At 36.3% G+C, this 25,980-nt stretch overlaps 1 protein-coding gene and 1 pseudogene across 1 annotated transcript in view; one reads left to right on the top strand and one right to left on the bottom strand.

Annotated features, from left to right (window-relative positions):
- The window catches only part of LOC150108272 (protein LZIC-like), a 95,949-nt gene extending 72,662 nt beyond the window's left edge, over positions 1-23,287 (bottom strand). The window contains exons 1-2 of the mRNA XM_090415717.1: positions 23,145-23,287; positions 15,302-15,428 (exon numbers count right to left, since the gene is read on the bottom strand). Of these exons, the coding sequence (XP_090271843.1) occupies positions 15,302-15,402 (101 nt within the window). The 5' untranslated portion in view covers positions 15,403-15,428; positions 23,145-23,287. The remainder of the gene's footprint in view (positions 1-15,301; positions 15,429-23,144) is intronic.
- On the top strand, positions 3,143-3,261 carry LOC150108273 (5S ribosomal RNA; annotated as a pseudogene).
- Positions 23,288-25,980: the final 2,693 nt, after the last annotated feature.

Genomic DNA, 25,980 nt, shown 5'->3' with positions numbered 1-25,980 from the left:
CTGGATTCATGGCAAATAGTGCTTGTCAGGATCAGATTTTCATTAACAGTTGAGAAATCTTGGGAATATAACAAGCATTTGTATTTAGGGTTTGCACCTTATGATAAGGTGTCATGTGGTGCCAAGAGCTTTCTCTTGGCACATTATGACAAGATGCCAAGAGAAAGCTCTTCAAAACACTACTTTTATATGGTGTAAATGGGACATTATATTGAGCAGAACATAGTCTTTATTTGAGCTGTGAGTCAGGTTAAAAATGAAGATACAGGAAGATGGTTTGATGTTAAATCAGGTGTGAGGACAAAGGTACATATTGTCAATACTGTTATTTATTATCTATATGGATCACATTATGAAGTAGTATTAAATCTGATATCAAAATTGGCAATATTAATCTTAGCTCTTTACTTTATGCATATGATGTTATACTTCTGAATAAATCCAGCACAAGTCTGCAAGATTTCCTGACTAAATTGAATAAATGTTGTAATAAATTTGGTATGAAAATCAGCAATAATTTTCATACTAAATTTATTGCAGCATTATTCAGCATTATCTTTGTTCAATATGAAAATCAGCAAGAATAGGCGCTTAAGGGTCAAAGCTGTATAACTGAGAGGAGACCTCCACATAATCTTTAAAGGAATGCAAAGAACTGACCAGGGCTTCTGACCTAATATCCAATCCTCACCCTCTCGTGGTGCACCCTGTTAGGTATCTACCTGGATACTGAACGAATGAGAACAAACTGTATTCTAATTGGCTTAAACCACAATGTAAAATGACGGAATTTCATGCAGGCTGGGGTGTCACCCAGTTAAACAAGGCACCCATTGTTTTTGAAAGGGTGAACAGTGAAAAGTCAGCTCCTGAAACACATCCCAACTCAACATCACCAGAGTTCAAGATCGGTACTATCAACATAAGAAGCCTGAATGGCAAAGAAATGGGATTGGCAAAAGAATTGGATAAGTACCAGATCAACATAATAGGAATGACTGAAACAAAAAAAGACAAAAACCGGTGAGATCTTTCTAAGCAATAAATACAAAATGTTATATTCAAGCAATAACAATCAGGGAAAAGAAGGAGTAGCTATCGCATTCAATACTAAATACGAGGCTAATCCTCTAGAACTGCTATTCCCTAAGTAAACCCTGGTTCTCCAAAAGACGTGCAAGGCTGTACAAATGAAAAACCAAACGTACCGTAACTGGCTCAAATCACTCCATCCTCCTTTAGAGTTTATACTCAAGCCCAAAATAGATGAAAAAAAAAAAAATACTGCTTCCAAAACAGAGTTCGAAAGAGCAGAAAGCAGGAAACTAGTTGGTCATCACTTCTGCCCAACACTATTCCCACCCCTATCGTACCCAGATGGTTCTATTGCATTCATTACTCACAGAAAAAGCTAATTTCCAGCTTCACACTTTGCTTCCAATGCATGCATAACTGACAATGGTAAATATCCCCCAACCATTCCAGTTGCCCAATATGCAATGCCTCCTATATCCTTTTGCCAGCAAGAGATCAGAAAAATGTTGTCCAAATTAGACACAAAAAGTCTCCTCGTCCTGATGGCATTCCTCCAATTGTCCTGAAAGTTTGCGCACCAGAACTGACTCCAATCCTATGTCACTTGTATATACTCTCTTACTCCACTGGTATCTATCCAACAGCCTGGAAACTGGCCTATATTCAATTCATTCCCAAGAAAGGCGACAAACCTCTGCTATCCAACTGCCGTCCTATCTTGCTCACCTCAGTCCTGTCTAAAGTAACAGAAAAAAATCATCAACTCCCAACTCCTATACTACCTTGAACGCACTTACCTAATAAACGACCGCAAGTATGGATTCTGTCACTGCCGATCAACAGGAGATTTGCTCACATGTGTCACCCATCTCTGGACAAATGCCATGGAGAAGTTTTCAAATCTCAAGTGGTTGCAATTGCAATTGATATCACCAAAGCTTTTGACAGAGTCTGGCACAAAGGCATACTAAGCAAACTACCACTGTTTGGGCTGTCCCAAGCCTTCTGTAATTGGATTGCTAGCTTTCTGTCCGGACATAGAATATGTGTGGTGGTGGATGGTTCCTTATTCTCTCACGATTCAACTAATGCCAGTTTTCCACAGGTTCTGTCCTCTCACTAACTCTCTTCTTGCTATATATCAATGACCTACTTCAGTTAACCTCCAACCCAATGCACAGTTTTGCAGATAACAGCACATTGCACTCCTCCCTTTCATTTGATAAACCTTATTCTACACAACTCACCTCAACCACCACCTCCCTCAATTCTGATCTCCATGCCATTCTCCAACGGGGTTCAGATAACCTCGTCAATTTCAATGCTAATATATCCAGTTCTGTCTTATTTCTCATAAAAAAAAAAAGAACTATTTTCTCCCAGTCTTATTTTTGACAACACCCAAATTTTCAGACAATTTGTTGAGATTTCTCTTCTTGGAATTACACTGACATCAAGCCTCTCCTGGCATAAACACATCACAACCATTGCATCCTAAGCTTCTAAAAAACTAGGATTTCTCTTTCACTAAAGACGTCACTCCTGAACAGTTGTTAACCTTATACAAATCTGCCCAGCTATTGAATACTGCTCTCACATATGGGGTAGGGGCCCTAAAAGCTCCCTCAAAATGCTTCACTCAATACAGAAGAGAGAGTTAGACCCACCTCTTACCAACTCACCCCCCCCCCACTATCACACAGACATTTGGTTTCTGCATTATGTATATTCTACAAGTTCCTGGCAAGTAAGTCATTTCAAATTTTTGATGACTTTTTCTATTTTACGTATGGATAATATGTATTCCTGGCTGCATTCCTGCTGGGAGTTACTGCTTGTTTCATTTAGTAGTCATTCAAAACTGAAAAAACTGAAGTCTTTCAAAGTAACTACTCCAAACATTTAGAATATCATTATCTTCAGTTTTCATGTCATCTTTATCATCTCGAATTCCTTTTAGAGTAATTTTTCCTTCCTTTCTAACCTTTTTTTTAATAGCCTCCAGAATATTTTGCCAACTTCATATTTATTTTCTATGTTCTTACCAAAGTCTTACTATGACATTTTTTTAGCTGGTTTTACACACTGCTTTGCTTCCTTACATTGAGCAAGCAGCCAGACTACGCTGAATACACCGGTTCTCATCCGATCACCGAAGTTAAGCAACGTTGGGCCCGGTCAGTACTTGGGAGGGTTACCATCTGGGAACACCAGGTGCTACTGGCGTCAATTCTTTGCCAGCAAAGGGTGGTCGATTGGTAAAGCCTCTGCTACTAATGGCTTGCAAAAAAAATTAAGCAAGTTCAAGCGCGGTTAGTAGTTAGAAGGGGTCAATCGTTCGATGGTGTTGGCACATTCTCCTTCAATGAGTCTTTGGGCTCCCTGGAGGTGTCACATAATAATAATAATTTTTCTCTGTATTCTATATACCCACAAGCTGACTTACTTGCCAGGAACTTTCAATATGCTTTCTTCTTTTCCTTGACTGCCTCTTTAATTTCCTGAGTCCACCATGGAATTCTGATTTTTTCTATCCTTACAGACAACCTAAACACATGCCTCTCTTGCTGAATCAGTTAATGTTTTCTTCAAAGTTTGTCTTTGATCGGTTTGTTTGTTTTCAAATTCTTTTATTTTTTTTCTTCAACGATGCTTGTGTATTTGAGTCTACAGTTCACCTCTAAAAGCTCTTCAACTTCAATTCATTTTAAAACTTTCTTACACACTCTTCTTTTCGATATTAAATTCAAATTTATCCTTCTCAAAACTAGACAGTGATCACTTCTGATTTCAAATCCTTTGTATACTCTTGTGTCCTGAAAAAGTGGAAAATCGTTTTTCCACTTATCATTTAGTTCCTCCATTCTGATATTTGACTTCATCGCTCTACTTGATATTGCCTGCCATTCAAACAGATTATCCTCCTATTTAGCGTTGAATACTATAGCTACACCCTCTTTTCGCTGATTGTTATTGTCTGAATATAATATTTTTTATTTGTTGCATTTGAAGTACCTCACCTATTTTCGTCTTCGTTGTTTCAGTCAACCTGGTCCTTATCAAATTCTACAATTATCTAATCTCTTTGCTATGTAGGGGAAAATATTTGTACTGATCCACATAGCAGAAAAAATGTCCCTGCAAAATGTGGAACATGGTCCATGTCTTCCCAGAGATTGCAAAAATAAAGGGGAAATGTACATGCTCAACACACATCATAAAACTTTCATGAAATCAGCAAAGAGAGATTAGGCAGCCAATAATGAAGCCTCATTGCATAACAGAATACGATACAAATACAAATCAGATAATGAATTATATTATCTCAGCAGTGAAAAAGTTCTAAATAAACTTGGAACAAAACACGAAAAAAAAATTATATATATATATCATCATCATCATAAAATTCCTGCCATGTACCCTCAAGGGGTGTACAGGATATGATAGTACTACATGAAAAATTTACATCATTACTAACTTCCTATCTACTTTCCTCAAAAATCAGTCTGTTACTTGTCAAGACTCCAACATTACCAGATCTTATATTTCTATCGTCTAAGGCACTTTGTACTATCAATCCACCTATATCTTGGTCTTCCTCTGGGTCGTTTTCCTGCCAACCTGGCAGAGAACACTTGTTTTGTTAATCTTTCTTCGCCTATTCTGTTTAAGTGACCATACCACCTGAGATTAGCTCTGCAAACGCATTCCTGGTAGCTGACAATGTCAAGTTCTTTCCTAATATTCTCGTTTTTAATATGATATTGCCATTGATGCCATCTGTTCACGCCTCTAATCTTTCTCAGGACTCTCATATCTTCAGTCTCTAGTCAAGTGTTTTACTTCTGACCCAGCTCCAATATCCATAAGTTAAAACTGGTTTGAACACTGTCTAGTATACAGTCAATTTAGTGTTCCGACTAATTTCTCTCTTATTCCATATGAATTTATTCAATTGACTTCCTACCATACCAGCTTTGTTGATTCTGATGTCTATTTCCATATTTAATTTACCATCTTCACTAAAAATCGTGCCTAAGTAGCTGAAATGTTTTACTTGTTCCACAGGTTCTCCATTCACAACACAGTTGACATTTTCAATGATTCTGCCTATTTTCATTGTCTTTTTATTGCTGACCTTCATACCATATCTATTACAACAGTTATTCAATTTAGTCAGAGAATCTTGCAGACTTGTAGCGGATTTGTTTAGAAGTATAACATCATCAACATAAAGCAAAGAGCTGACATTAACATCTCCAATTTTGATATCATGTTTAATACTGCTTTCCTTCATAATGTGATCCATATAGATAATGAATAACAGAGGGGGGATAATGTACATCCTTGTCTCACACCAGATTTAACATAAACCATCTTCCTGTACTTCCTACAATTCTAACTGCTGACTTACAACTCAAATAAAGACTAAGTATTGCTTGATATAATGCCCCATTGACACCATATAACTGTAGCATATTGAATAGCTTCTCTCTTGGCACCTTATCATATGCCTTTTCCAAATCGACAAAACTTAAATACAGATCTTTGTTATATTCCCATGATTTCTCCACTATTTGTCGTAAAGTGAAGATCTGATCCTGACAGCCTCTATTTGACCTGAATCCAGCTGGTTCTTCACCAAACTTTTCTTCCACAATTCTTCTCAACCGTTTCTCAAGTATACTTGCATGTATCTTACCAGGAACACTCAGTAGGGAAATACCTCTGTAATGCTCACATTTAGTTTTATTTCCCTTTTTATATATGGGTACTATGAGAGCTCTACTCCAATCGTCTGGAATTTGTCCCTCTGTCCAGGCATTCTGAACTATGCAGTGCAGCCACTGTAAGGCTTTTATACCACCATACTTCAGCATTTCTGGTCGAATATCATCTACTCCTGCTGCCTTTCTAAATTTCAAGCCTTTCTTGGCTTTTTCTACTTCAAGTGTGGATATGTATTCCTGACTACATGCCTGGTCAGTGTTTTTTATCACTGTGCTGTCATCACTGCTTGTTTCATTTAGCAGATTTTCAAAATAATTACTCCATACTTCAAGGATATCTTTTTCTCCCGTTTTCATGTCACCTTTATCATCTCTAACTGCTTTTACAGCTCTCTTTCCTCCATTCCTAAGCTTCTTCAACAACATCTAGAATATTTTGCCACCTTCTTGATATTTATTTTCTATGTTCTTGCCAAAGTCCTCCCATGAATTTTGTTCAGCTAGTTTTACACAGTGTTTCGCTTTCTTACATTTGTCTCTGTATTCTCTAAGAGCACAAGCTGACTTATTTGCCAGGAACTTTTGATATGCTTTCTTATTTTCATTCACTGCCTCTTTAACTTCCTGTGTCCACCATGGAGTTCTAATTTTTCTATCCTTGCAGACAACTTCACCACATGCCTCTCTAGCGGAATCAATCAATGTTTTCTTCAAGGCTTGCCACTGAATCTCCAAGGTTTGGTTCCTATTCTCAAACTCTTTCATTTTTCCTTCAATAATCTTTGTGTATTTTAGTCTACAGTTCACATCTGAGAGCTGCTCAACTTTTATTAGCTTCTATTCTTACATGTCATTCTTTTCAATATGAAATTCAATTTTATCCTACTCAAGACTAAATAGCGAGCACTTCCAATTTCAAATGCTCTGTACGCTCTGGTGTCCTGCACCATGGCAAAAAACATCACTAGCAACAATAACATAGTCAATGAGACTTTTCTTATTCCTTGCCTCTTCTCTCCATGTGAATTTGTGCACATTTTTATGTTGGAACATGGTGTTAGTATTAACCAGTCCATGTCCCGAGCAGAAATCCAACAGGTATTTGCCATTATTATTAGCTTTGCTCTTTTCTCCAAATTTTCCCAAAATATTTTTGTATGTCTCACAATCATTTCCTACTCTGCTATTTAGATCCCCAACAATGACCAACTTTTCATTTTTCATTGTGTCAGTTGCTTTTTCTAGAGCCTCAAAAAATTCCTCCACTTCTACCTTAGTAGAACATTCTGTGGGACCATAGGCACAAATAAGTCTCATTGTCCAGTTCTCCATTCTGATATTTGCCCAAATCATTCTACTTGACACTGCCTGCCATTCAAGAAGATGAGCCTCGTATTTTGTGTTGAATATTATGGCTACTCCTTCTTTTCCTTGATTGTCATTGCCTGAATATAACATTTTGTATTTATTGCTCAGAAAGATCTCACCAGTTTTGGTCTTTTTTGTTTCAGTCACCCCTATTATGTATCTGGTACTTATCTAATTCCTCCGCTAACTCCATTTCTTTGCCATTCAGGCTTCTTATGTTGATAGTACCGATCTTTAACTCTGGTGATGTTGAGTTGGGGTGTGCTTTTAGATTTGTTCCAGTGGCTGACTTTTCGCTGTTCGCCCTGGTTCCCTGGCGAAAACAACAGGGGCCTTGTTTAACCGGGCGATGCCCCAGCCAGCATGAAATTTTGTCATGTTGTACCATCATTTTGTATTTTGGTTTAGCCAATAGGAATACAATTTGGTCGGCTAAATCTCAAATTGCCAGCCCACCCTCATTCATTCAGTATCCAGGTAGATACCCAACAGGGTGCACCACGAGAAGGTGAGGATTGGACATTAGGTCAGAAGCCCTGGTCGGTTCTCCGCATTCCTTTAAAGGCTATGTGGAGGTCTCCTCTCAGTTATACAGTTTTGACCCTTAAGCACCCCCATATGATGATTTGTTGTATTAACTCGGAATTGGGATATGTTCATACTTTTATATACTGACTGAGATCCGAGAATTAGAACAAACAATTAAATTTATTAAATATGCAACATGTTTCATTGGAATTGCCTACTTCTTCTGCCGTGAGAAAACATAGAAAGCCAATAAAAAACACTATAAAGAAACAACTGAGTCACTATAAAAGTATAAATTATAATACTATAAATTCGACTATAAACCACAGTTAACTTTGAACTGGCGCTATAGTCCATGTTAAAGTTCCATTGTTAGACACCTGTGCGCATGTTGCTTGACGAGTGTACCAATATCTGACAGCAGAGCTGAATGAGTCCGGTAAATTGTAGCTGAGGTTACTGTTTATAAAGAGGGTCCATGACAATTTCTTTAGACTCAACTATGCGCCGTTCTACCTCGTCCTGTTATATGTGAAGGTTTGAAGTTGTTGTCCAGTTTATCTCATGTTGGTGGCTTTCATTATTTGTGTTTACTGAAAACAGGATATGGCTCGAGAGGGCACTAGCGCTGGTTCTTTTGTAAACAATGTCTTTTCGATGTTCTTTGAGATGTAGGAGGATGGATTTTCCGTTTGGCCATAGTATGGTTTTCCGCAGTCACATGTGATTTTGTACACACCTGGGAATTGTAGATGGTTGTGAGCTTGTTTGTATTTGCTTAAACTTGATCTTAGTTTGGGAAGAGTAGAGAAGCACGTTTTTATGTTAAATTTTCCCAAAATTCTTCTTAGTTTCTTGGAGAGTGTGGTGATGTATGGCAAGGAGATATAACCTTTGGGGTCGTCCTGTGTTTCTATGTTGTTTTGTTGATGGCGGTATAGTTGTTTACTGATAGTTTTTGAAGAGTAGCCATTGTTTTTGAAGGTCCTTTTAAGAGTTGTAGTTCATTTTTTAGTTCTTCTTCATCTGACAGTAGAGATCTGGTACGATGCACTAGAGTTGAGATGATACCCATCTTCTGCGCCAGATAGCGACGTGAAAACGCATGCAGGAATCTGAATGTGTGCGTAGGTTTTCTAAAGATGGAGATTTTTATGGAGTCAGATGTCTTAGTAAGTTTACATCCAGAAAAGGTAGAGATCCATTTTCTTCAATCTCCATGGTTAATTTGATGTCTTGGTGGAAGTTATTTAAGTGATTTAAAAAAGTGAGAAGATTGTCAATACTGTGTTCCCAGATAAGGAATATGTCATCAACATATCTAAGCCAAATTTTTGGCTTAAATGTAGAAGAGGAGATTGCCTTTTGTTCGAAGTCCTCGAAAAAGATGGCTAGTATTGGAGAGAGTGAGCTGCCCATTGCTAATCCTTTATTCTGTTTGTAAATTTTTCCTTCAAATTCAAAGTAGCCAGAGTTAACACAATGAGATAGCAGAGAAAACATCTTTGAAATCCAGTTGCTTAAAATATGGAGAACTTCTTGCGTCGGAATGTTTGTGAAGAAAGCTACTACGTCAAAGGTCACCATGATGTCAGAAAACTTGAGTTTTATAATCTTAATTTTAGAAACAAAGAGTCTGTTGAGTTTTTTATATAAGAAGGAGATTTTCCTGCAAAACCTTTTAAGGATAATGCCAGATATTTTGATAACCGGTAGGTGGGTGAGTCAAAACTATCTACTATAGGTCTCAGTGGGCAGTTTTCTTTGTGTACTTTTGGGAGACCGTATAACCCTGGAATGAGTGGATGTAAAGAACGAATGGAAAAGCATATGCTTCGTGGAAGTTCTGTGGCCTTTTGTAAAAGGTTATTAGTTTTATTATGTATCGCCCTCGTTGGGTAACTTTCAATTTCTGAGTATGTATCCAACTCTAACAACGTTAAGATTTTTTCCTGGTAGTTTGTTTTATTTAGAACTACAGTTGCATTTCCCTTGTCAGCTTGTAGAATAACGATGTCTTAATTTTCTTTAGATTTTTGATTGCAAGCCTTTCACCAGGGGAGATATTATCAGATGGAGGTTTTTCATTATTGATCACAAATATTGCTTCCATGCGAAGTAAACTTGCATCCATTGTAGGAATTAGTGAAGCGGCTTTCTCCATCTTAGTTAGAAATAGTTCTTTGGGAATGCTTTTAGGTATAAGGGCAAAACTGAGACCTTTTCCGAGAATTTGTTCTTCGTCATGATTTAGAACGTACAACAATTTGTTTACCACTAATTTTTTAAGTCTTTCATGAAGATTATTAAGAGTTGGCTGTTCTTGTGTTGACTTGAGCGAATTGAACTTTCTGATGAGTTTAAATTTATTTAAGTTTTGAGATCTTAATGCATGGCGTGTACTTATTTCTTTAACGTAATTTCATGATCCATTGTCTAAGGAAGCCGTTAATTGGTTTTCTAAATATGATTTTTCTATAAAGAGAAAAGCTAAATTGTGTTTTGTATCGCAAATCCTCCCCATTAAAAGATCTAGTTTTGCTTTTGTATAGATTCGGTGTGCTCTTTCTGCAGTAATGACTTCCCTAAATTGTAGGAATTTCGGAATAATTGAAGAAAACTTACAACGTTTCAGGAAGATAAGTCTGTTGATAGCAAGTCCAATACTTCTGAGTGTTCTGATAAGCCTTCAAAAGTTGGAAATTACCCTTGTCAGAAGGGATATGATGATGATTTGTTGTATTAACTCGGAATTGGGATATGTTCTTACTTTTATATACTGACAGATCCGAGAATTAGAACAATTAAATTCATTAATTTTTTGGGAAAGTTTAACATAAAAACTTGCTTCTCTACTCTTCCCAAACTAAGATCAAGTTTAAGCAACTACAAATAAGCTCACGACCATGTACAATTCCCAGGTGGTACAAAATTACATGTGACTGCAGAAAACCATACTATGGCCAAACAGAAAAATCCATCCTCCTACGTCTCGAAGGGTTCCATGAAAGAACAGAACATGAAAGTACAGAATATGAAGAAACAGAACACAAAGAAACAAAACAATGAAAGAACAGAACTGTGACAGAAAAGAACAGCGAAGAAACAGAACAATGAAAGAACAGAACTATGACAAATCAGACAGGGGAAAAATAAAACATTTATTATTTATTATTATTTTAGTATTATTTATTATTGTCGTATCTCTATATGTTGTATAGATTTTTAATCACCGCAGGTTGTCCATTCGGCGTAAAAACATCAATGTATAGTTCTACAACATTTAAATGAGCAAGTCCTTTACAGACTCCTCATGGCTCCTTATCGGTTTTGTCAAAACTTATCCAGATGTACGGAATAATGGGATGAAGCATTTTCGTTCTAGCAAAAATACAAATAAACTGTGTGTCTACATTTCCAAGAATACTAAGTAATTACAGGGGTACTCCTTAAGAACTAAGCAGCTTACCAGATTATAGGATTACCAGGAATAGGTACCCTTTCACTCAATGCCCCTAATGTCTAGGTATGTTAATTATGGTATATTAATGCAATATACCACTTTTACTTAGTGTCCTTTTGCATCTTCTGTTAGATATTTCGCGTGGCATTTGAATTTTTGTTGTGAAAACGTCTTAGCAATTGTATCGTTAGTTTGCCAGAATAAAAAGGTGGTCCATCTTCCACATATTCACTGTAGACATGCAATTTATTCACAAGGTAAGCATTCATATGCATTTATGATCATATCGGCGGTTACTTATCTACCCATATAATTTACTAGTTAGTTTAGTACTATGACAAAGCTTGAATATAAAATTAATAATAAATTTATTTTTTAACAGATCTATTATCATGGAATTTTCACTGACACAGAAAGGAAATCAAGTTCTACTGTACTAAGGATATGAATATACCAAGTATAGGTAAAACAAGAGTGGAGTGATTACCTGGAGATGCAGAGTCTACTTTTCCACCAAATGCAGGGCATTCTTGAGGCCACAGGAAGAAAATATCATTGGAGAGGTCCCACAACACTGCCATGATTCTAATCCTCAAAAAGAACAGGCAAACATTTTAAAGGCTAGGATGAAGCAAGACACGAAGGCAGTTGGTGCAACTCCGAGGAATGTTACGGGAAATATTTTATCAGAAGTGATTAGGGATGTTTTGGAACACTTACCAAAGCAATCCTCACTCACGTGAAATTCCTGTCATGTGTCCTCAAGGGGTCTACAGGATATGATAGTACTACATGAAAAATTTGCATCATTACTAACTTCCAATCTACAATTTTCCTCCAAATCAGTCTGTTACTTGTCAAGACGCCAACATTATCAGATCTTATATTTCTATCGTCTAAGGCACTTTGTACCGTATCAATCCACCTATATCTTGGTCTTCCTCTGGGTCGTTTTCCTGCCAACCTGGCAGAGAACACTTGTTTTGTTAATCTTCCTTCGCCTATTCTGTTTAAGTGACCATACCACCTGAGATTAGCTCTGCTAACGCATTCCTGGTAGCTGACAATGTCAAGTTCTTTCCTAATATCCTCATTTTTAATATGATATTGCCATTGATGCCATCTCTTCATGCCTCTAATCTTTCTCAGGACTCTCATAACTGTGGTCTCTAGTCTTTGGTCAAGTGTTTTACTTCTGACCCAGCTCTCAGATCCATAAGTTAAAACTGGTTTGAACACCGTCTTGTATACAGCTAATTTAGTGTTCCGACTAATTTCTCTCTTATTCCATATGAATTTATTCAATTGACTTCCTACCATACCAGCTTTGTTGATTCTGTTGTCTATTTTCATATTTAATTTACCATCTTCACTAAAAATCGTGCCTAAGTAGCTGAAATATTTTACTTGTTCCACAGGTTTTCCATTCACAACAAAGTTGACATTTTCAATGATTCTGCCTATTTTCATTGTCTTTGTCTTTTTATTGCTGACCTTCATACCATATCTATTACAACAGTTATTCAATTTAGTCAGAGAATCTTGCAGACTTATTTATTTAGACGTATAACATCATCCGCATAAAAGAGCTGACATTAACATCTCCAATTTTGATATCATGTTTAATACCACTTTCCTTCATAATGTGATCCATATAGATAATGAATAACAGAGGGGATAATGTACATCCTTCAATTCTAACTGCTGACTTACAACTCAAATAAAGACTAAATATTGCTTAAGGGTCAAAGCTGTATAACTGAGAGGAGACCTCCACATAGTCTTTAAAGGAATGCGAAGAACTGACCAGGGCTTCTGACCTAATGTCCAATCCTCACCTTCTCGTGGTGCGCCCTGTTGGGTATCCACCTGGATACTGAACGAATGAGGATGGGCTGGCAATTTGGGATTTAGCTGACTAAATTGTATTCTTACTGGTTAAACCAAAATACTTTTTAAACATAAAGAAAATATTTATATTCCCAATCCAGCTACAACTGATTTTCCTACCCCCAGAGAAGTATGCTGACCTCATTTTGTATGATATGGGAGCTGATGACCCAGAAAGAATATTGGCAATTGGGAATGATCTGCTCTCAGAATTAGACAAGGATGTTATTTATGGAGACAGAAAATTTGATAAAGCACCTAGCATGTTTTTTTCAGCTGTATACATGGCATGCTATGATTGGCAATTCATATCCTCCATGTATTTATTTTCTTTTGCGAAAAAAGAATATGGATACATACAACAGAATGTTTACCATATTGTAACAATTGGTGCCCAATATAACACCTCAAAAGATTCTGCTGGACTTTGAAAAAGCATGTATGTCTGCTACTCAAGTTGCTTTTCCACAAGCAGAAGTAAAAGGTTGCTACTTTCTCCTTTGCCAGAGTGTTATTAGGAAGATCAACAGTGTTGGCTTAAAGGAAGTGTATGAGTCTGATATTGACATGAAGTTGAAACAGAAGTCCCTACCTGCTCTCTCCTTTGTACCAATAACAAATGTAACAACTGCCTTTGACCAACTAGCTGCCACATTTGCAGATGAGGATAACTACAATGAAGTTCTCACATATTTCTTCTCAACCTACATTGAAAGAATTGCAGGAAGATCACCTCTCTTTCCAATTAGAATATGGAATCATTTTGAGGCTGCTGCTGAGAGATGTCCTAAGACTACAAATTGTTGTGAAGGTTTTCACAACGCCTTAAACTTGTTGTTTCATTGTAGTCACCCAAGCTTTGGGAACCTATTAGTTGGACTAAGATGAGATATAGCTTGCGAGCGATTATTATTAGCCAATGCCCATACAGGTCGTCCAGAAGTCAGAAAAAAGAGGTATGAGACCCTTTGTAATCAAGTGGCATTGTGCAGGAATATCAAAATCAAAAAATAAATTGAGGATTTTATGCCGAATAGCCAACCTGCAGTGATTAAATTTTTTTTTTATATATATTTCTTTTATATTTTGTTTTATATAGATATTTCATTAATAAATAGATATGACATTGAGATACAACACAAATAAATGTTTTATTTTTTCCCCTGTTCTGTTTTGTCACTGTTCTATTTTTTCATAGTTCTGTTTCTTCATGTTCTATTTTTTCATGTTCCATTTCTTCATGTTCTGTTTTTTCCGGTTACCATCTCGAAGAACACTGAAGAGACATTGCTTACAAAAGAACCAGAGCTAGTGACCTCTCAAGCCATGTCCTGTTTTCAATAAACACAAATAATGGGCTTCAAACCTTCACATATGCCAGAATAAGGTAGAACGCCGCATAGTCGAGTCTAAAGAAATTGTCATGGACCCTCTCCATATAAACAGTAACCTCAGCTACAATTTACCGAACTCATTCAACTCTGCTGTCATATTGGTGCACTCGTGAAGCGACATGCGAACATGTGTCTAACAATAGAACTGAACTTTAACAGGGACTGTAGCTCCAGTTCAAAGTGGTTTATAGTCAAATTTATAGTTTTATAGTGACTCAATGTCAGCCTGTGTAGCTCAGTGGATGTGGCGTTTGCACACCATGGCGCTTGGCCACACGAAGGAAGACTTAGTTTCGAGTCTAGGCGACTAGAGGAAATTTTTCTAAGCCTTTTTTTGACTGGTTCCCGAGTTAGTCGATCTCTGGCATGGGCAAGCGGGTTTTCCTCCCGGAAACTCGGGTTTTTCGTCCCGTAAACTCAAGAAAATCGACCGTAGAACCCACATTATTTCAGACATTATATATATTGTGTTAGGGTTAGGGACCACGAGATGGCAACACATTTGAGCCATCTCTCTTCACTGTGTACCGCTTAATTAGTGATAGCCTTGGGCCATCTATCTCTGATTGGTACCAGTGGAGATTGAACTGCCCACTCAGTCTCCAAAAGTTAGATAGGGCTAAATGGCCTTGCTTACTCCACGTATACGGGAATAAAAAGGCGTTAGCTGATTTTTTTTTTTTAGTGACTTAATGTTTCTTTATAGTGTTCTTTATTGGCTTTCTATGTTCTCTCACGCCTGAAAAAGTTGGCCACTCTGATGAAACATGTTGCATATTTAATAAATTTAATTGAATTCTCGGATCTCAGTCAGTACATAAAAGTATGAATATATATATATATATATAAATTACTAAATAATTGCAGTAAATAACAACACTCAAGATTCTTACCTGCATTCCTCTAGATCTGATAACTGAGCCATTAGTCTATCTAGCTGTTCTTGAAGATTATGTTTTAAATGAATAGTTTCAGTTTGTCCCCGAGATGCCATATTCCCAAAATTATGAAGAGTTGTAGCTATAATATGAATAATGAAATATTTAAATCCACAGGAAAGATTCATGTCACTCAGCTCTTACCTAGAAATTACTTTAAAAAATATCTGTTTAAAGCTACACTTCACTGCATTCACAGTGCAGAAAACTAATGAGATAATCATCATTAGTTTTCTACCAAATGACAAACCTATATCATTATTCAACAAAAAATACAATTTCAAAGCACTGAAAATTAACTTATAAATATCATATTGTACAGCAATCACCTAAACCTTCAACTTAACTGCTTGAATGAATATTCATCTGAGGACACTAGTTCAACCTAGAAGTTTTATTTTTGTGAATCTGACTGCCTCTTGATTAAAAGTAGAATCAAATGATCAAAATTAGAGACATTATAACATATGGTAGTCCAACAGGTCAAATATATATATATACATATATATACATATATATATATATATACATACACTAGTCATCCCTATTAGTTTTTTTTTTTTGGTTGTTATCTTCATGAAAAACATGAAATAAAATACATGAAAAAAAAAATATACATACATATATACTGTATATAAATTAATAAAACCAGAAAACATCCTTAGTCTATCCATGCTACTAATATTTACAACCTTTTGTGGGTTTTAACACACAAAATAATTTGTATGTTTTCATCACATCCCCTCTATCTCCTCTCCTCCTTAAAGCCCACTTTTGTTCCTTCAATCTATGCACATATGCACAATTCCAACCAATATCATCTAACTTACTTGCCACTGAATCTTTTCAACTATTATACCCCATATGTTTCGAACCTGACATGAGGTCTTTTGATTACTTATAAAATAGAAGAATAACTTTCTTATTCCTGTAAGTTAGCGAAATAAGTGTAATAAGAAAAAAAGATAGAAAATTACAGACCTATAAGGTTGCCGTCACAAGTATATAAAAAATAATATATAAATAAAAAATAAATAAAATTTATAAAAATAATAAACAGAATCATAATCAGACTATTGGATGAAGCAGCTGGATTCAGAAAGGGATTTAGGCACAATTGGCCAAACAGCTAGAGAAAAACAGAGAATACAACTTACCATTGTACTTAGGCTTTATAGGTTATAAAAAAGCATTGTATTCATTTGAAAAACAAGCAATCCTAATAGTACTGAAGAAACATGGAGTAAGCCAAAATATTATATACAGCTAATAAACAATATATGAAGAAGCAACTACTAGTGTCCTTGTATATGAATAGTACAGCAGCCCATTCCAAATAAATAATGGAGTACACCAAGGAGATATTATTTCATCTGAAATAATATCTCCTTGGTGTACTCCATTATTTTAATTATGTTTAATTAAATTATTCAATGCAGTATTGGAATGTGCCCCAATTAGATCAGATTGATAAATGGATTAATATCAATGGTACAAAAAAAAAAAAAAAAAAAAATTCTACCTACGATATTCTAATGATATTTTAGTCTAGACAACAAAAGAACTAGAAGAAATGACGAATTAATTAAATAAAAGTATTCTAATAAAGTAATACATAAGCTATGAAAAAAATTAAAATACTGGCAAATATTAAAGGAAACTAGATAACAGAAGAACAAATAACAATAGACAATGACAAAACATAGCAAACACAAAGATATACATATCTCGGAAGCACTTTTAAATTTGGAAAAATAAGCATTTATGAAGAAATAAAATGAAGAATTCAGTTAGGCTAGACAGCTTTTGGTAAACTGAAAAATTCCTGTGCAGTAAAAACTTCAAAACAGAGTGAAATTTTTCAACCAGCACATCATTCCAGCTACATTCTAATTCTGTCTTTTACCAATTTCTCCAATACCTTACCCCACTCCTGAGATACTGATTGACCTATAATTTTCTACTTCTGCTTTGGAGTCACCTTTATGCAGTTGAATTATTTTGTCCTCTTTCCATTTCACTTGCACCTTCCCAGTACCGAGGCTTAAATTAAACAGCCTGGTTAAAGGGGAGTGCTAATTGTTTGGCTAGCACTTTTTCCCAATACAAGGGCCAATATGCCACCTAAGCACTCCAAGTCTTCAAACTATTCTTCCAACAGTCAATGTCACTTTATGTTGGAGGTTTAATGGATTTTTTACAACACTCAAAAAGAATTAAAATAGAATTTAATACTTCCTATATTTCGTCCTAGTCACTAGGACATCTACGGGGATTACAAAGACAATTAATGTAACATGCACACAAAATCTTACAATACTAAGCCCAACCACGTGGGTGACAATAAAGTCCTATCTAGGTGGAGCGCCCTCTAAGGGCAGTAGTAGGTGGCCTGGAATGTAAGGTGGGACCTCTGGTGATGACTGTTTCCCAAATCTTCGGAAGCTTAATGCAACCGTATTTGTTAAGATTTGGTTGGTTTCTGAGAGCTGCTGCTGCTGCTTCTAAGAAAAGTCTCTCTTTCTTGAATTTGCTGTGGTGGAGCATGGTGGTTTTCTTCCATGATACTCTGTGGGTGGTGTCCAAAACATGGTCAGCCAAGCCTGAATGGCCAACAGTCATCACCAGAGGTCCCACCTTACATTCCAGGCCACCTACTACTGCCCTTAGAGGGCGCTCCACCTAGATAGGACTTTATTGTCACCCACGTGGTTGGGCTTAGTATTGTAAGATTTTGTGTGCATGTTACATTAATTGTCTTTGTAATCCCCGTAGATGTCCTAGTGACTAGGACAAAATATAGGAAATATTAAATTCTATTTTAATTCTTTTTGAGTGTTGTAAAAAATCCATTAAACCTCCAACATAATGTCCTCACAGCACTTAAGCCTCTACACAAGAAGTCAATGTCACATATGGCATTGCAATATCACCATCTAGATGGTAAACCCTTGCAAAATGATCACTCAGTAACTGAACAATTTGGTTTGCATGTTTCTTCCTTACCATCAGCAAAAAAGACTTTGGCTTCATCAGCTCACTTCCTCTCATAATTAGATTTGGTGTTCCTTAACATACAGGCCATCCTTCTTGTCTATGCCTTATACTACTCATGGACATGCCGATCACCTTTTTCTTTATACTCCCTCCAAAATTTTATTTTTCTGCAAATGCCTGCTAATGATGCTATTCTTCCATCTAACTCCTATCTGTTGGAGGCTTAATGGATTTTTTACAACACTCAAAAAGAATTAAAATAGAACTTAATACTTCCTATATTTCGTTCCTAGTCACTAGGATATCTACGGGGATTACAAAAACAATTAATGTAACATATACACAAATAACAAACAATACTAAGCCCAACCACGTGGGTGACACTAGTCCTATCTAGGTAGAGCGCCTCTAAGGGCAGTAGTAGGTGGCCTGGAATGTAAGGTGGGAACTCTGGTGATGAGTGTTTCCCAAATCTTTGGAAGCTTAATGCAACCGTATTTATTGAGATTTGGTTGGTTTTTGAGAGCTGCTGCTGCTTCTAAGAAAAGTCTCTCTTTCTTGAATTCGCTGTGGTGGAGCATGGTGGTTTTCTTCCATGATACCCTGTGGGTGGTGTCCAAAACATGGTCAGCCAAGCCTGAATGGCCATAGTTGTGTTTGAAGATGTACAACTTGTGTTCCTCTAGACGGATGGATGCTGATCTGCCTGTCTGTCCAAAGTACGCCAACTTACAGGAACAGGGTACTTTGTAAACTCCAGGTAGAGAGAGAGGAGGGAGCTGATCTTTCGTAGAACGGATAAGGGTAGCAAGTTTGTGGTCAGTAAGGGTAGCAAACTTGCTACCCTTATCCGTTCTACAAAAGATCAGCTCCCTCCTCTCTCTCTGCCTGGAGTTTACAAAGTACCCTGTTCCTGTAAGTTGGCGTACTTTGGACAGACAGGCAGATCAGCATCCATCCGTCTAGAGGAACACAAGTTGTACATCTTCAAACACAACTATGGCCATTCAGGCTTGGCTGACCATGTTTTGGACACCACCCACTGGGTATCATGGAAGAAAACCACCATGCTCCACCACAGCAAATTCAAGAAAGAGAGACTTTTCTTAGAAGCAGCAGCAGCTCTCAAAAACCAACCAAATCTCGATAAATACGGTTGCATTAAGCTTCCAAAGATTTGGGAAACACTCATCACCAGAGTTCCTACCTTACATTCCAGGCCACCTACTACTGCCCTTAGAGGTGCTCTACCTAGATAGGACTTTAGTGTCACCCACGTGGTTGGGCTTAGTATTGTTTGTTATTTGTGTATATGTTACATTAATTGTTTTTGTAATCCCCGTAGATATCCTAGTGACTAGGACGAAATATAGGAAGTATTAAGTTCTATTTTAATTCTTTTTGAGTGTTGTAAAAAATCCATTAAGCCTTCAACATGATGTCCTCACAGCACTTAAGCCTCTACACATGTAACTCCTATCTGATTTATTCTCCTGATTCTGGATATGCAGTCTGACACTGCTCTATTCAAACATTTCTTGACCATCTCCCATACACATTTTCCATATTAAGAAACTTATTTGGAAAATATTTTCACATTAGTTCATATTCCATATTAGAAAATAGTTCCATTGTATAAAGGGGGCTCCAAGACTCATGTAGCAAATTACTGACCGATCAGCATATCAGAAGTTGCTATCAAGGTACTGGAGAAGCAAAACCCAGGAATGGATAGATGGAAATGGGATACTGCATTATTATTATTATTACATGAAACCTCCAGAGAATCCAAGGACTCATCGAGGGAAAGCACCTGCTATACAATTATCTGCCTCCACCACTCAATCCACCAACTACAACGAACTGCAATGAATCATCATCATCTGCACCAATGCCATCTACCACCCATTACCACCAGTGATATTTTCACTGACAATCACAGACATCCACGCCCATGGCTGGATTCAAACCCACAGCCTTTTGGCTGGAGAGCAGATACGCTAACCACTCGGTCAACTAGGGTGGCAGTATGGGGAGCAACATGGTTTCGTGAAGGTTATGCCATGCCTCAATAAAATGCTTACGTTTTATAATACAGCGAGAGATAAATTGAATGAAGGTAATGGGTTTACAGTGATACTGCTGGACTTTGCAAAAGCCTTTAACAGGATACCACATGAAATTCTAATAAATAAACTACAGTATATGCGGATGGATATACGATTGGTGAGGTGGATAAGAGGGTGGTTGATGGAGAGATATCAGAGTAGTTTATTCAGGAGTAGAGTCCAGAAGAAGGCCTGTGACTAGTGATGTGCCATAAGGCTCTGTTCTTGGGCCACTACTGTTTATTTTGTACATTAATGATATAGGAAAGGATCTAATTGGTAGAGCAATAGTTAATACAGATGATGTTAAAATTTTGCAGGATTATTTGGATAGACTGGCAGTCCGGGAAAAGAAGAATGGATATCAGTTTAATATACCCCCCCCCGAGGGTACATATCGGGAATTTGATAATGAAATTTAGAGGAAAAGGATTTCAGATATTAATAACTCATCATAAATTAAATAATTAATTTTAACAACTTATAATTCCAATATGATTTTGCAAATAGTGTATCTATGTTGTATTTCAATTGCTGTTCTTTGAACAAGCTTCAATATTTTTTGTTTATCCTTTTCCAATCAAAATCTCTAGCATTTTCAACTCTGGAAACATATTTACTATCAACATATGTTTCTGCTGATGATCTTTCAACATCAAATTTTTTTCATTACACATCTTTATCAGTAATCATAAATATAAAAAAACTGATGTGCGCGCACCACACATGTGCGCGCGTGTGTGTGTGATATTATAAATGTATTGAAACTGCAATTACTGCCTTATTATTACAGTTGACTTTTTAAGTTAAATTAGTTGGCCTTAGCTTGTTTCTGCTAATTTTTCACCTAGTAACAGTTAAATTATCTTATTCTGAGAAAAATAAAATTCAAACGTTAAATCAGGATTTTGATATCAAATCAGTTGTGAGACAACTGCACATTATCTCCACTGTTAATCATCTATATGGATCACATTATGAAGGAAAGTGGTATTAAACCTGATAACAAGATTGGAGATGTTAATCTCAGCTCCTTGCTTTATGCAGATGATGTTATACTTCTAAGTTAATCCAGTATAAGTCTACAGGATTCTCTGACTAACTGCTGTAATAGATTTGATATGAAGATCAACAATAAAAAGACAAAGACAATGGAAAAAATAATAATAAAAGGAGAAACATGGAAAACATGAACTGTATTTTGAATGGAAAACCTATAGAACAAGTAAAACATTTCAGTTATTTAGGCACAATATTTAGTGAACAAATACTAACAAGTACAGATATGAGCATTCTGAAAAGAGTAGGGAGTGAAAAGATGGCATCAGTAATAGTATCATATTAAAAATGATAATAGGAAAGAACTCGAGATTGTTAGCATTCAGGAATATGTTTGCAGAGCTCATCTCAGGTGGTATAGCCCCTTAAAAACAGAGGAGAGAGAGAGAAAGTCAGCAAAGCAAGTGTTCTATATCAGGATGGCAGGAAAAAGGCTGCAGAGGAAGACCAAGATCTGGATGGATTGATGCAGTAAAAAGTACCTTAAGTGATAGAAATATAAGATCAGATAATATTGGAGTCTTTAGAGATACAGAATAATTTGAAGGAAAATTGGTGATATAAAGTATTCGATGTATACCGCCCGAGTGTACATGTCAAGAATTCGATGATGATGATAAAATTCAGAGGAATGGGATTTGGGATTCATTGGCGCACCCAGGGAGGGGGGGGGCAAGAGGTCCTGGCCCCCCAAAAAGAAAAAGGAAAAAATACTAGAAAATTTTCCAAAAATCTTTCCTAATTAAAATTCTATTTTTTTTTTAAATTTATTTATGTTGTGTCGTGTCTTCTATTTCTATACTACTTATGAATTAACGGTGACATAAGGTGGGAATACCCTCTGGTTCTCGGGAAGCACGGCCGTTGTGAACGCAAGGCGAACGAAGTAGTGATCGGGCGATACTTTGTTTGTCCGAGCCGGGCCAGAGATCACTGTTATCATATATTGGCGATCACTGCAGATGCTCAGTTATAGGTCGTATGCAATGCGTAGTGTGTATTCTCAAATCGTCTAATCAACTCGGCCTCCCAAGATTAAATCATGAGTGCGCCACTGTTGGGATTTATTTTACTTTTTTTTTTTTTTTGCTGCAATATTCATACTGTGGCAAATTCTTCAGCATTGTGCACGTTAGCGAGTGGCATGCATTATGACAACGGCCAGTAATTCGTTTAATTCTCGATTCCATTTCCTCTATGATAAAATCGAATTATGATTCAGGACCTACATGGAGCACAAGCCTCATCGAATTTCATTATATAATTGCATAAGTTGGGGGAACAAAATAAAAAAAAAAATAACAGGTTGTTCAATGTTGATATAGTAATAAGTGGAGAGAAAAAATACATTAAATTCTCTAGTTTTACAATAATCTGGTTAGTGAACGAATGACTTGTTTGAATGTTTTGATAAACATAATCCTCATATATGACACACGCAGTTATTTCCAAACAGAGTAATGCCAACAAACTGACGTTTCCCAGGAAAAGTTGGAAACAGAAATTTGAAACTGCAACATCAAAATATTTTCATCCACCAAATGGGATTTTCTTTGTGATATCTTTATAATGCTCTATGTACTGCAACTTAAAAACGTATTTAGAGTGCGGATTGCAAATACACCCTGACTTACCTATACTTCTAGGAATTGGTTGAGCAACGATCTTTAATTTTTCACCAATATGTAACTTTGTGAACCTTTTTACAAAACTACGATACAATAAACATGCTAAAAGCCCTTCTCATTACGGTAATAATCACCGAGCTGTCACAAACAGCAAAGCACCAGCACCATTAAAATGTCATATATATTTTATTCGCGAAATTTGTGCCGCTGCAGCACGTTTTACCAGATGCCGGTTCGAATTAAGAATTCCCCTTTATTGTCATGAGTATCCCTTCATGCACATTGGTATTTTTATTGCCAGCATTGCAGTCAAGAGTATATTGTATTATTATTATTATTATTATTATTTTAACGGTGTCTCCAATATATTCGGCATATCCTTCGCATCGCTTTTCATTAAATAATGTATTTATTATTAACAACATCACTGGAGTCTAAACGTTCGTCAAAATAATTGTAATAAGTAATTGGGTATATTAATGCATCTGCAAAAATAATGGAGAAATGCATAATTTTAACCTAATTCAATCCTAAGAAAATATTAAAATTCGTTTTAAAAAATCAGTTACATCAAATTACACAAGAAGCAGAAGGAATCACATTGATATGAAGGAAAAACTAATAGAAGAAAAGCAACTAAAAATTGAATATTTGTTGAAAGTTTTTCCACTTGGTTATACTATAAATTAAAGATACTAAGAAATTATATACTTGGTTTAATCCTTTATCCAAGCAAACAAAATTTGCACCTGAAGTACTTTCAGGACTGGGGCAACTCGTATATAGAGAGGCTAATGACTTCACATCACTTGCCTTACTATCCATAATGCAAAGCACATATCCTTACGGACATGTATAATGCTATGAATGATGGGAAGGGCCATTACCCAGACCAATTTTGACCTTTATTGTGGTCTCATCAGTGAGAATCAGTCCCAGAGGTAATACTAAGGTTGAAGTAATACTTTCGTATACGAGTAGCCAAAACGTGTCACACCTTATCACTAAAATCCTCTGGACTAGAGATAGTTATTGGAAGTTTTTCTACTTGGTTATACTATTATTAAAGATATCAAGAAATTATATACTTGGTTTAATCCTTTATCCAAGTGTAAGCAAACAAAGTTTGCACCTGAAGTATTTTTAGGACTGGTGCAACACGTATATAGAAGCTAATGACTTCACATCACTTGCCTTAGTATCCCATAATGCAAAGCACACATCCTTGACATCGAAGAATGTTAATACAGCTGCAGAATATTAGTCTTTTTTAGACTATACAGCAAAAGGGAAGGTCTGCAAGGATATGCGCTTTGTATTATGGGATACTAAGGCAAGGGATGTGAAGTCATTAGCTTCTATATACGAGTTGCCCTAGTCCTGAAAATACTTCAAGTGCAAACTTTCTTTGCTTACACTTCAAATACGCCGGTGTACATAATATCTCATGTTCCTGTGGATTAAATTACATAGGGCAAACATCAAGAAGCTTGGAAATTATGAAAAAAGAACATATAGGGGACGTGTACAACAACAGAACAGATACTTTAGGATTAGCCCATCACTTCTCGATCTCAAACTACACCATCGATTGTGATAACAGCTCCATGCCTTATATAGAAGAAGATTTTCGATGTAGAAACTTCAAAGAAGTCACGGTTGTACTGCGCTCTGGAGAAAATCTAAACAGAAATGAATGAATGATTCTGAAAGACATCTGGAAAAGCCTAATAAGTTCACTCAGCTTACCAGAATTTCATTTCGCTAAAACCTATACAACGCGCTCAGTAAACAATGACTGATACACCACTTTCCATGCTTATGATGCTACGAGTCAGTTTTAATTTATTTGGCTGCATTACTAAATTCTTCTTTTTTACTAGCAAACGTTAGTTTGTGCCATTATACTTGTCCTGAAGAAGCCAGAGAGAATAGCCAGTGAAACTTGTAGACAATTCTTGCATATCATTTACAAATATCTGGCAACGAATAAAACCAAGAAAACGTTTTAAACGAAGTAGTATCTATTGTTGAATGTTTTAGTTTTAAACCTCTGTCATTTCTTATATCTGTTAATTCGTCCTCTTCTGTAATCTTTAAATTTCCCAATTTACACGCGCTTAAGACAAACGGATCTCTTATTCAATCGAAGGTTGATATGTGAAGTGAGGAAAATATTTTTCAATATTTGTATTCAGTAATCTTAAGGTTTGTAAAATTAGATCTATTAGATTTTCATTTAGTTTGCAATTTTTCGTTAGTTCAAACATATTTACTGCATTTCCTTTTCTGATTCTTTATTCCCAAAGCATTAGTTTTTCCTTGAATGCGTTAATTTTGTCAGTGGAAGTAAGAAAATTTTCACAGTCTCCCTGCATACTTTTATTAAGTGTATTTAAAGATTGAAATGAATCAGCACGAAATGCAACCTTACTGCATCAAAGCTCGTCGCTAAAAAAATCTGATAACTCAGATTTCTGAGTTGTCAAGAAAATTAAAATTTCCTCTTTTATTATTATTATTATTATTATTATTATTATTATTATAAAAATCTACATGGAGTCAAAGACTCATCGTGGGAGGTCCATTGTTATACACACAGTTTATCATACTGTGCCTTAAATATATTCACTGTCTCTGCACACACCACACTCTCGGGCAAAGCATTCCAATCACTCACCACTCTCCATGCAAAAAACCTGCTCCTCACTCCCTTGCCCACACCCTCCTTATACAGCTTCCAGGAATGACCTCTTGTTCTCCTGCTATCCTCACCCATTCTGTGCAAAACCTCCCCCACATTAATTCGTCTTAACAGCTTATATGTCTCAATCACACCCCC

Source organism: Typopeltis vanoorti, chromosome 3 (genome assembly GCF_054136105.1).
Source record: "Typopeltis vanoorti isolate ZY-2024b chromosome 3, IOZ_Tvanoo_1.0, whole genome shotgun sequence".
NCBI classification, from domain to species: Eukaryota; Metazoa; Arthropoda; class Arachnida; order Uropygi; family Thelyphonidae; genus Typopeltis; species Typopeltis vanoorti.
Note: the sequence above shows the minus strand (reverse complement) of the source record. Positions and strands in the feature narration are given on the sequence as shown.